Below are 13247 nucleotides of genomic sequence, written 5' to 3'. Positions count from 1 at the left end.
TGAGTTCCTTTCTTCTGTTGAAAAAAAATATATATTTTTAAGAATGTTGATAGACAGTTGATGACATTGACACAGCATTTATTTTACTAATATGCAAGACAAGTCAATGGCTATAGCCGAGCTCTGACGAGTCCCGTGCCTCCGTGGCCGAATTTATTGTAATAGACATAGTATGATTACCTTACATTAGTGTTAGATCAGATTAATGCCACAGTCAAACTACTTTTACATTTTGTTTAGAGCTCAGAAATTACACACAATTTTACTTTTGTATCGCCACAACAACAAAAAAACACGTTTTGGTTAATATTTATTCCTTAATAGACATTTTGACAAAAATATTTTTATGTGTACCAGATACAGACGGATGTTCTTTGACTAAATTAAACCTAGTAATGCATTAGGATGATCTGGTACTACACCTCTTTATTTTAAAATGTCAGCAGCCATTAATTTTCATACAGAGTCATCAACAAAGGTATTCATCCTCTTAACCAATTCCATATTCAAAGCAGTGTTTTGTGAAATCATTACTGTGAATCCGCACCTGTAAAAGCCTACCTACTGTGAGGTGTGACTGTGGTGGTGATTTCCATCAGCATTAAAACAGGAAGACGAATGGATGAATGGAGTGCAAAATACTGTAAATGTTCAGAAAGCTTTCTAATAAAACACCTTTTGCAATATGAGAAAATAAATCTAAAAGTTGGTTATACTTTTATAAAGTATCACAGTATTACACAAAGTTACAAGAATTGGTTAATGATATGAATACGTTGAATCTGTATGTCATTATATGAATCTTCCTGCGTGCGTTATAATTTCGATATCTGACTTTTGTCAGATTGACTCACGGTCTTGTCAGGACTGTGTGACTGAAGAAATTCAGTGATTATGGAGGCCACGGACTCAGGTTTGGTGAGGTGAATGTGATGCTCTCCTTCTATGTCGAGAATGGTGGCCTGTAGAGGAGTGAAAAACATATACATTTGCAAGAAAAAGTATGTGAACCGCTTGCAGAATCTGTGAAAATGTGAACAATTTAAAAACATTAAAGAGATCATACAAAATGCATTGTTTTTTTTTATTTAGTGCTGTCTTGAATAATATACATATAGTCCACAAGACAAAAAAAGCAGAATTTATTAAAATGACCGTGTTCAAAAGTGACAACCATCACAAAATAAAAAACAACCATTGATCATCCTGGAAAAGGCACACAGAACTGAGAATCAAGGGTGCAAAAACATTTGAATAGGTTCTTTGAATAAATTCAGCTTTTTTTCTTTTGGACTATTTGTAAAAAGTTGTAAGTAAAATTTCTTAATCAGGAAAGTGTTAAATAAAAAATATATGCATTTTGTATTATCTCTTTAATTTTGTTTAAAAAAAAGAAGAAATTTCACATTTTCACAGATTCTGCAAGTGGTTCACATAGTTTTTCTTGCAACTGTATTTGTACATGCAGCCATTCCAGACATGCAATTTTTTGAGCGTGTGTATGCATCTCACTTTTTGATCAGTCCAGTGCTTCCGAATCATATCATTATATCCATCAGGTAGAAGCATTGTTTTGAACAGACCATCATTTGCCCTGAAGAAAGAAACAAATGCATGTGTATGTATCTGATAGTATGTGGACAAACTGTATTTTTAACAGTAGTCACAAATAGCTTTGGACACTAAAGCCTCACTTATGCACTTTTATACATCAGTTGTTCACAGAGGCCACTTGGTCTTAATGACAGAGACTGCACTATATCTATGCCATTCCTAATTCAAAGTAAAATTATGTTTCATCAGTCATCTCTGACTTCTGTGGTTACAGTAGGCTATACTGACCGGTGTGGTTCCCTTAACATAACTGGTAGAGCTGCACGATTCAGGATGAATTGAGAATCACGTTTTTGTTGTTGTTTCAAATCATGATTGTCCCACGATTCAGAAAAGACAACTATACAAAATAACATGTCATTTACTACAGAATTTACTACAATTGTTTAAGTCTATTTAAAATGTTTAATTAATTTAAATGAATTATTTAAAATAAAAATCTGTTTCATGTGATCCAATGACTTGCTCATAAATACTTAAGGGGGGTGAAATGCTGTTTCATGCATACTGACCTTTTTACACTGTTAAAGACTTGGAATCCCATACTAAACATAGACAAAGTTTCAAAAGTTAAGGTGGACGTTTGATGGGAGTATTTCTTTGTCAAAAATACTACTTCCGGTTAGTCATAAGTTTCGGCAAGTTTTTTGAGATCATGCGTCCCCTTTGACGTTAATGGGGGCGGAATTTCCTTGTATGGGCCTTACGGACAATTCTACCGGAAGCGCGTGAGAGAGAGCGAGGGAGAGAGCGAAAGCAACAGGCTACGCCCATCAAAGCGCTGGCTTGTAGGATGCTAAACAGGTGATATAACCAGTAGCTACTGACTTACCCACTGATAGGCCGGCGGTCGATCTGTATTAGCACTTTCCTCACGCGACGGGCGAATCACTTTCCTCACAGAGCGACTCACTTTCCTCACGCGGCAGGCGAATCACTTTCCTCACTGAGCGAATCACTTTCCTCACAGAGCGACTCACTTTCCTCACGCGGCGGGCGAATCACTTTCCTCACTGAGCGAATCACTTTCCTCACAGAGCGAATCACTTTCCTCACAGAGCGACTCACTTTCCTCACGCGGCGGGCGAATCACTTTCCTCACTGAGCGAATCACTGTCCTCACAGAGCGACTCACTTTCCTCACGCGGCGGGCGAATCACTTTCCTCACAGAGAGAATCACTTTCCTCACAGAGCGAATCACTTTCCTCACAGAGCGAATCACTTTCCTCACAGAGCGAATCACTTTCCTCACAGAGCGACTCACTTTCCTCACAGAGCGACTCACTTTCCTCACGCGGCGGGCGAATCACTTTCCTCACTGAGCGAATCACTTTCCTCACAGAGCGACTCACTTTCCTCACAGAGCGACTCACTTTCCTCACGCGGCGGGCGAATCACTTTCCTCACAGAGCGAATCACTTTCCTCACAGAGCGAATCACTTTCCTCACTGAGCGAATCACTTTCCTCACTGAGCGAGTCACTTTCCTCACAGAGCGAATCACTTTCCTCACAGAGCGACTCACTTTCCTCACTGCAGCGCGCTGCTGCACACGTCATTATTTAGCTTCGCTCACACGACACGCCCCCACCCGCTCGGCTTTTTTCGGAAAGACTCGGAACAGCGCATCTTTCTTATATAATTATAAAAAAAATAAAGACTTTTCGGAGATATGCAGGATGCAATGCTACTCTATAGGTACTCAAGATTGACATGACACTGACTGAAACTGAGTGTTTCACCCCCCCCTTTAACTTATTTCATTACTGGATGAATCAGCGTTTTTGAACAAATCTCTTGAATGAATGATTCAGTGACAAATATATTATTAACAGTCACTTGTCGCTACCTACTGGTGTAACAATCTAATCATATCATTATTTAAAACGGTAAGTTACTTTCAAAAGATGATTTGTTCTGTTTTCGCTTCCGTAGAGTGTTTTTTCCATTTTAATATTTGTAACATGGAAATAATAATACTTAAAATAATAAAAATGTGGTTACTACTGTGAAAAAAATACTGTTTCATACCTAGATAACCTAACTGCTTTCTCTGGGTTAAATGCATCGCAATGGCAGATTTGAATGTTCCTGTGTGATTTTTGTCAAAAGGTTTAATAGATACGGGCGTGTCGTGATCTTTTAATGATTAAACGTGCAGCTCTTGTGTTAAATATCTTATTATTCAGCTCAATGAGATTCAGGCATTTTGTGTAACTTTTGTGTAACATTTTAAATAGCAAAATATTACTTATACTGTGCAATATAATGTTGTGAGGCCTAAATTGACCTGTAGCATTTAAAATAACTTTTATCTTGAATTTATTTACACATAATCATTAATTATCTGCCATTTATTGGTTTCTAGCCATGAAATAAAAATAATTATCAATCAGAACTGGACTGTAATTGTGCATCCCTAATTGTGCATAAATGTGTAGTTTCTCATGAACACTGAAAACTTGTGTTTATGTGTGTGAATTGAACTCACATCAGTATCATCACTCTGGCTTTAATTAGTGACATCATGTGGAGGCACTGTTGCATATCAATATTTACAATGTTTTTCTGAAACAAAACCACATTATCAAATTAATCATGATGTGTATAGTATATATTTTTCACACAGTACTTCCTAAACAAGACATTCGTAAAGCAGAAAACATGATGAGAAGTAATAAAGGTTTCAGCAGCTCTGTCACAGATATACAGTGGCATGAAAAAGTATCTGAAACCTTTGGAATTTCTCACATTTCTGCATAAAATCAGCATCAGATGTGATCTGATCTTTGCCAAAATGACACGAATGAAAAAACAGGGTCTGCATTAACTAAAACCACCCAAATATTTATGGGTTTTCATATTTTTATTGAGGATAACATGTAAACAATGACAGAAGGGGGAGGAAAAAGTAACTGAACCTTATGCCTAAGGAGACTTTTAGAGCAATTAATACCAATTTTTACCAAAAAATTTAAGTCAGGGATGTGTCCAATCACTGAAAAGTGGCTTAAATCTGCCCTGCTCACTATAAAACACACACCTGGTAAGAATTGTGTCTTGATGAGAAGCATTGTCTGATGTGCACCTTGGCTCACTCAAAAGAGCTCTCTGAAGCCCTGCGATCAAGAATTATTGAGTTGTATAAAGATGGGAAATGTTACAAAACCATCTCTAAAAGTTTGGATGTTCATCGAGCCACAGTTAGAGAAACTGTCTACAAATGGAGAGAGTTTGACACTGTTGCTTCTCTCCCAAGGAATGGCCGTCCCCCAAAAATGACAACAAGAGTTCAGCACAGTATACTCAGAGAGGTAAAAAAGAAACTTAGGCCCTGTCCACACGAACACGGGTATTTTCAAAACCGCAGCTTTTTCTACGCGGTTTGGCTGTTCGTCCACACGCAAACGCTGTATCCGGTTACTAAAACCGGACTTTTTTGAAAACTCCGGCCAGGGTGAAGATTTTTAGAAACTCCGGTTACAGCGTTGTCGTGTAGATGGTGAAACCGGAGATTTCGGTTTTTTAAATTGAAGTGCGCGCCGTTCTCTCCTTTGTTTGACGTCAGATTTTCCACGTCTCCTTTTGATTTACGTGAGGCGAGTATATGCGGTGGACTCCACTAACAGCGCTTATCACATGTATATCCTACAGATACATGTTCAGTTATTTCATTGTATTGAACAAAGGCGCCAGAATGCAATTAATACAAAATAATAAAGCAAGTGTGTGAAGCTTACAGTCCACTTCGGCCCTGCACCTGTATACAGTTACCTGTCACTGAGTCCAAAGTAAAGGAACTTGTAGAAGTGTTTCACTTGAGCCCATAGCATCGCTCATTCAGTGCAATGTGCAGCGGTGCAGTGAATGGGACCCATGTGGAAATCAGGCAGCCAATCATAGCGTAGTTTTGCGTTCTCATGTGGACAGATTTTTTTTTAAAACCGTGCTTGTGTGGACGCGATTGTTTTTTAAAACGGAGGAGGAAAAACTCCGGTTATAAAAATACCCGTGTAGGTGTGGACTAGGCCTTAGAGTGTCTGCTAAAGACTTACAGAAATCACTGGCACAGTTCAATATCTCTGTGCATACATCAACTATATGTAAAACGCTGGCCAAGAATGGTGTTCATGGGAGGACTCCACGGAGGAAGCCACTGCTGTCTAAAAGAAACATTGCTGCACATTTAATGTTTGCAAAAAGGCACATGGAAAGTCCACAGAACTTCTGGCAAAATATTTTGTGGACTGATGAAACGAAATTTGAACTGTTTGGGAGGAACACACAACGTCATGTGTGAAGGAAAAATGGAAAATCTCACCAACATAAACACCTCATCCCCACCGTGAAGAATAGTTTCAGAAGAACAAAATACACGTTGTGGAGTGGCCAAGTTAAAGTCCTGACTTGAACCCTATAGATATGCTGTGGCATGACCTCAAGACAGCGATTCATGCTAGACATCCCAGGAACCTGACTGAACTGCAGCAGTTTTGTAAAGAGGAACGGTCCAAGATTGATCCTGATCGATGTGCCAGACTTTAAAAACCAGATATTTAATGTGATGGTTCAGTTAATTATTCCTCCCCCTTCTGTCATTGTTTGCATGTTATCCTTACTAAAAATATGAAAACATAAATGTTTGGGTGGTTTTAGTTAAAGCAGACACTGTTTTTTCATTTGTGTCATTTCGACAGAGATCAGATCACATTTGATGGTGATTTTATGCAGAAATGTGAGAAATCCCAAAGGCTTCAGATACTTTTTCATGCCACTGTATGTGGGTTAAACAGTAGAACAAAATCTGAAATCTTGTTATTTCGAATAAACAAACTACTGAAATGTAAATTAACGAATAAATATATTGAAATGCCTTACTAGGTTGACCCTGAAGTCTCTGTTGAATATAAATCCTTTAAGAGAAAATTAAATCATTTACAGAGCTTGATTTAATAACCAGTTTTGTCTGAGCAAAAAATGTAAGAAAGTCTAGGAGTGAGTGTTGAATGTCTTACCTCCTTCAAATTCTCTGACTGTTCGCTCCAACAGAACATCTGCAGCCTGATCAGACAGGGAGGGGATTGCAACCATCAACCTGAAAGAGAAATACACACACACACACACACACACACACACACACACACACACACACACACACACACACACACACACACACACAGGTGTTGGTCATATAATTAGAATATCATCAAAAAGTATATTTATTTTACTAATTACATTCAAAATGTGAAACTTGTATATTATATTCATTCATTACACAGACTGATATATTTCAAATGTTTATTTTAATTTTTATGATTATAACTAACAACTAAGGAAAATCCCAAAATCAGAATCTTAGAAAATTAGAATATTACTTAAGACCAATACAAAGAAAGAGTTTTTAGAAATCTTGGCCAACTGAAAAGTATGAACATGAAAAGTATGAGCATGTACAGCACTCAATAGTTGGGGCTCATTTTGCCTGAATTACTTCAGCAATGTGTCGTGGCATGGAGTCGATCAGTGTGTGGCACTGCTCAGGTGTTATGAGAGCCCAGGTTACTCTGGTAGTGGCCTTCAGCTCTTCTGCATTGTTGGGTCCGGCATATCACATCTTCCTCTTTACAATACCCCATCGATTTTCTATGGGGTTAAGGTCAGGCAAATTTGCTGGCCAATTAAGAACAGGGATACCATGTTCCTTAAACCAGATACTGGTTGCTTTGGCAATGTGTGCAGATGCTAAGTCCTGTTGGAAAATTAAATCTCCATAAAGTTGGTCAGCAGCAGGAAGCATGAAGTGCTCTAAAACTTCCTGGTATATGGCTGTGTTGACCTTTGACCTCAGAACACACAGTGGACCCACACCAGCAGATGACATGGCACCCCAAACCATCACTGACCTCAAGCAAGGTCGTGTGGGTTGTGTGCCTCCCATCTCTTCCTCCAGACTCCGGGACCCTGATTTCTAAAGGAAATGCAAAATTTACTTTCATCGGAGAACATAACTTTGGACCACTCAGCAGTAGTCCAGTCCTTTTTGTCTTTAGCCCAGGTGAGACGCTTTTAACAACTGTCTGTTGTTAAAGAGTGGCTTGACACAAGGAATGTGACAGCTGAATCCCATGTCTTGCGTCTGTGCGTAGTGGTTTTTGAAGCACTGACTCCAGCTGCAGTCCACTCTTTGTGAATCTCTCACACATTTTTGAATTGGTTTTGTTACACAATCCTCTCCAGGGTGCGGTTATCCCTATTGCTTGTCCACTTTTTTCTACCACATCTTTTTTCTTTTCTTTTCCTTCACCTATATTTATGTGCTTGGACACAGAGCTCTGTGAACAGCCAGCCTCTTGCAATGACCTTTTGTGTCTTGCCCTCCTTGTACAAGGTGTCAATGGTCATCTTTTGGACAACTGTCAAATCAGCAGTCTTTCCCATGATTGTGTAGCCTACAGAACTAGACTGAGAGACCATTTAAAGGCCTTTACAGGTGTTTTCAGTTAATTAGCTGATTAGAGTGTGGCACCAGGTGTCTTCAATTGAGATACTGAATTTGGGATTTTCCTTATTTGTCAGTTATAATCATCAAAATAATACAAGATATAAACATTTGAAATATCAGTCCGTGTGTAATGAATGAATATAATGTACAAGTTACTTTTTTAATGGAATTAGTGAAAAAAAAAAAAAAATCAACTTTTTGATGATATTCCAATTATATGACCAGCACCTGTATATGGAAAAGAGACAACTGTCTCTTAAATGAGCATCTAAATGTATGGCAGCCATTCCATTCCAGTGTCTGTAGAATTCCGACACAGTCACACCTCATTCTGCTCATTAGGTGATCACCTGAACCAAATCTTATTTAATGAGGAAAAGTTTTTTTTTTTTTTTTTAAACAATGCTGTGGTCATCATCTCTATCCTCTTGCTATAGGACCAGCTGGATGGCAAAAACAGTGCTAGTATTAAAAGTAATTGGAATTAAAAACAAAACTATTGACCATGCCAAAAAGAGTCGAAAAGGAAAGTTTAGTGAGGAAAAGGGTTAAATTCTGGCTTTATGGCAGAGGGATACAGTGAGCGTTGGGTTGCTTCTATCCTTAATTTCAAAGATGGTGGTTACAAGTTCATAAGAACATGGTCAAGCAGCAGTCATTGGGGACAACACAGAGATAGATAATAAAGTTGGAGAAAGTTGTGGAAAGGAAAGTGGCACAGCTTACCTGTTACAACTCAACAGAAACTGATCAGAAAACAAGAACATTAATTTAGTTACAGACAAACGTATATCACATCAGGTACCTTTCTTTGGCTTTCTCATACGTGTACACCTTCTCTTTCCTTTTATCCATCTGGTTGTCATAAGCAATTTGTTCATCTATCCCTTTTCTCATGTTTTTATTCATGTCAGCCTAAGGAAGGACAAATAAACATTTGTTGTATGCATGTTAAACAAAAAGATTACTCTTTACAGACAGCAACTCTAACATGCTCCATTTATTGTTACCACTTTTGATGGGAGAAATCCAAAACTGTCCAAGAGAACTAAGTCTTCTACCATCTCAGGGTACAATGCACTAAACTGAAAAACCAGAAGAAACTCTTATCACTCATTATATTTAGACAGCACAGTGACTGTACTAAAACATTGGTTCTCAACTTCTGCAAAATTCAAAAATGTATTCATTCAATGGCAGCAGGGAAAAGCCTTATACTCATCATACATAGCAAGACAGCAAAATGTTAACAATTTTGCAAATTGTTGGAAATATACAGCTCACGGTGACATTGACACATTAAAAAACATATTTGTGTACAATGCATCACTTTAGTACTGTGATAGGTTGTCCCTTTATGTCAAATGTAAAACCTGGATCGTGTTGCAAGTTGAGAACTACTGTACTAAACAACTCATTTACATAAATAAAAAAGCCATTTGTTGGATACTCACTTGTCCTGCCACATTCCCACCTGTTAAAGAAACATCAAATTGTAGTAAATGGACAAATTAAACTTTATCCAGATTACAGTGCCCTCCACTAATATTGCCATCCTTGGTAAATATCAACAGAGGCGGCTGTGAAAAAAAAACGTTTTGATCTTTAATTTAAAAATTTCACAAAATTGTAACCGTTCATTGAAATAAAACAACTGAAAGTAGAGGTAAACTCACATTATGAAAAAAAATTCTCTGATGCATGTTGGCCAGAATGGCCACAAGTATTGGCACCCCTCTTTCACCAGGGTGACTAGCACCGCAACTGTTCGGGAATGTTTCAAGGAAAATCCTCCTTGCTCATTCAAAAACAAACTCCAGTTGTCAGAAACAACATGAAACATGTTTATACAACTAATTTTGTGGGCCTTTTTATGCTGGAGGTCCTGGACATCCTGTTCAGGTTGGATGGTTGGAACTTCTATCAGGACATCTATTTAAAACCAATACCAAAATAAACACACAAATACGTGTGACTGAAAACAAAATGAAGCTTCTGCCCTGCCAGGTCCCCTGACCTGAACCCTATAGAGAATGAGTGGAGTGAACTGAAGAGAAGAGCTGTGAATCTGAAGGATCTGGAGAGTGTCTGTGTGGAGGAACGCTCTCTGATCTCATCAGCTGTTCTCCAAACTCATCAGGCATTAGGAGAAGACTCGGAGCTGTTATCTTGGCAAAAGGAGGTTGCAGTGACAGGGTGCCAATGATTGTGGCCAACATGAACTCCAAAATAAAACATTTCATAATATGATTTCCCCCCAATTATTTTACTTCAATGAAAGGTTAGAACTGTGTGATTTTTTTTAAAATGAAAGATCAAAGGGATAAACAATACAGATTTATTTTCACAGGTACCTTTGATCATATTTACCAAGGGTGCCAATATTAGTGGATGGCACTTTGTGTGTTACTTACGATGATGGAGCTTTTATTGTGTTTGTTTTTTATTATAATGTCATTTATTTTTCCGTGTCATCCAGTAATCAAGATTATTATATTAAAATAAATACTACCCAATAAGGCATTCACAGCACATTGCCTTGTTTACAACTAATAATTACAGTCTAACACACAACTATTACGCTACTGTATATCAGCATCTTATGAGCTGCTTCACTAATTAATAGGTAATGTTAATGATTTAACATTAACAAACTCTCTGTTTTCCTATATCTGTATGTTTGACCCTTTACATTATTCAAAAACACACACACACACACACACACACACACACACACACACACACACACACACACACACACACACACACACACACACACACGTTTACTATTATATAATCCTGAAATCTTCAGTCTTAAAATATTTAAACTCAAATTCTGGGGATTACTTCTGCAGGTACGCAACCATGGCGGATTATCATCTGTGTAAAAAAGGCCACCCTTCACAAATGTACTCTTCCAAACTCCCCCACCTCTGTCTGTGATTTTGACTGCTCCAAAACTTAACAGAAGATGTCAGTGAGTGAATTATAAACAGCTTTGTGGATTGTTTGTGCATGCAACAGACTAACCACACACACACACACATACACCAACATTCGCAGAATAAACCATCTTAAAGAACAGACTGGTCAGAGACATAATGTTCTAACAGGACATCCTGTAGCCGTTCAGTTACTCCGAACCAAAATGATAAATGAGTTAACAGCAGTTTTTAGAATCTGGCATGGATAAGGATGACATTTAGAGCACCAGGAAGGCTATGAATAAATACTGACTTGTGGCGTTCATCCCAGAGTGCCCTCCTTCACTCATACCAATCTACGACCAAATAGTTTTATCTTAGAAGAAAAGCTACAGAATACAAGGGCTTTACAGAGCATTACAATAACACAGTTACACAAAAACAATATTAATCTTATTCAGCTAAGTTTACACAGATCATCTGACCTTTCACACACTAACTATAACTTTGACCTCTGTCAGTTAATGAAGACTGCAGTAAAAGAGCTGACTCACCCATACTATGTCCAATGATAGAGAATCGCTTCCACTGAAGAGCTGCAAACAAATGAGAAAAAAAATACAAATATAGTTCATTCTTTTTTGTGCCTTGTTTTCCAGTAAAATAACACTGTATAAGATGTTAATACTTGTTTTCATACATTTTATTTTAAATACATGTTTATTTTGTTTAACTGTAATATTGCTTACTTTGCTAATGGTAGTTAGCCATAGTTCATAAAGATAAAATACACTTTTGCTTCTCAATTACATTTATCTACTTATTTTTAGATATTTAACTGGAGAACAAGGTAATAATACTCATTACATTATTCTTTTTGTAGTGAAGATGATTCATTAACAGTTTATAACAAAGGCCTGAGTTGCTTCAAACCTTCTACAACTCGCCGAATATCTGCCAAATACAAAGGGAAGGAGTAAAAGCATCCATCAGGTCTATGAGACGAGAGGCCATGACCTGGAAAATCAACAGCTACGAATCTCCAGTCTGGGAGTTATGGAGAAAAAGCAAAACAGAGAGAATGAAAACGACTATCACTTTATTGATGCTTGTGAATGAAGTATGTAAGAATGATTTTATCTATGTGTATCTTCATAATGTTCACAAATTCTCTGGAATCAGATTCTATACCTTTGGGAAGTAATGGAATCAGGGTATGGAACGTTCCAGAGTGGTCAGCCCAACCGTGCAAACACAGCACGGGACGGCCATGAGAAGGACCCCAAACCTGACCTCTCATCTCTCCCCATGGGACAGTCATTCGGAACTCAGAAGCTGTGTCAAAGCACAGACGGGTAATTTTTAGGCAAATTCATAACCATGCACATTATTGAACACATGCTTCTTAAAGGGATAGTTCACCCAAAAACGTAAATTCTGTCATTATTTACTCGCCCTCATATCATTCCAAACCTTTAAACAGGTTCCCTTCTTCCTATTTCCTTCTGCTGAACACAAATGAAGATCTTTTTGATTAAATTTGAGAGCTTTCTGTCAAATATATTTTTGGGTGAAATATCACTTTAAACATATTTAAAAGTTAATTTTGAAGCAGCTATGATGAATGTTAACCAATATAACGTTCTCAATAAAATAAAAAAGGCTGTTTCTTACCTGCTCTCATCATAGTTGTGCCAAAGTGTCTGAGACTTGTGAACGAAGGAATCATTCTCACACGTTGCAGTGCAGTTTAAACCCTCTTAACTAACATGAGAGGGTGAAGCTAGTGTTTATTCGAAAGAGAAAAAATACTTTTTAAATGTTTGGAAGTAACCTGAATTATACCTTATTCGTTTGAGAAATGCAAACATGTAGTAAAATCATAAGAAAAGTGCAATTATACAAGACATATCTTAATTGTATAATCCAGCTTTCCAAATAAATTGCAAACTTACGTCGAGGCATATAAATCGGCTGTTCCTGATGTTATAAGCAACTGTGAGCATTCTGAGCAAAGCACATCATGGCCAGTAACCTTGCAACTATGATTTCAAAATAAAAGTCGTTTGAACTGAACTTGGAAAGTGAAAAGTACCTAAATGATGCAATACAATTAAACGACCTTTCATATAATAAATTAAACTAAGTAAAAACATTTACAAAACGTGTAAGTTGTTTACCACTCCAAAACGCTGAGTCATACTTCG

General features: G+C 37.6%; 1 protein-coding gene across 1 annotated transcript; it reads right to left on the bottom strand.

Annotated features, from left to right (window-relative positions):
- Window positions 1-293: 293 nt before the first annotated feature.
- On the bottom strand, window positions 294-13136 carry serhl (serine hydrolase like). The gene is made up of 13 exons (XM_067441095.1): window positions 12996-13136; window positions 12715-12823; window positions 12232-12375; window positions 11974-12087; window positions 11595-11636; window positions 9571-9590; window positions 9127-9201; window positions 8922-9031; window positions 6630-6709; window positions 6493-6527; window positions 4106-4182; window positions 1513-1594; window positions 294-962 (listed from the first exon to the last, which is right to left on the bottom strand). The coding sequence occupies exons 2-13, from the start codon at window positions 12767-12769 to the stop codon at window positions 816-818; spliced, it is 981 nt and encodes a 326-aa protein (XP_067297196.1). The 5' UTR covers window positions 12770-12823; window positions 12996-13136; the 3' UTR covers window positions 294-815.
- Between the last annotated feature and the right edge of the window lie 111 nt (window positions 13137-13247).

The sequence above is a fragment of the Pseudorasbora parva genome, chromosome 4 (genome assembly GCF_024679245.1).
Source record: "Pseudorasbora parva isolate DD20220531a chromosome 4, ASM2467924v1, whole genome shotgun sequence".
In the NCBI taxonomy this organism is placed as follows: Eukaryota; Metazoa; Chordata; class Actinopteri; order Cypriniformes; family Gobionidae; genus Pseudorasbora; species Pseudorasbora parva.
This window is presented reverse-complemented; position numbering and strand designations above follow the sequence as displayed.

Bases quoted from the DNA above. Each gene is read 5' to 3' on its own strand.
- serhl (XM_067441095.1), bottom strand. From the start codon at position 12,769: ATGATTCCTTCGTTCACAAGTCTCAGACACTTTGGCACAACTATGATG. The intron at 9,591-11,594 runs GTGAGTCAGCTC...TTTCTTTAACAG, and splicing joins TATCATTGGACATAGTATGG to GTGGGAATGTGGCAGGACAA. The intron at 963-1,512 runs GTGAGATGCATA...ACTCCTCTACAG, and splicing joins AGCACTGGACTGATCAAAAA to GCCACCATTCTCGACATAGA.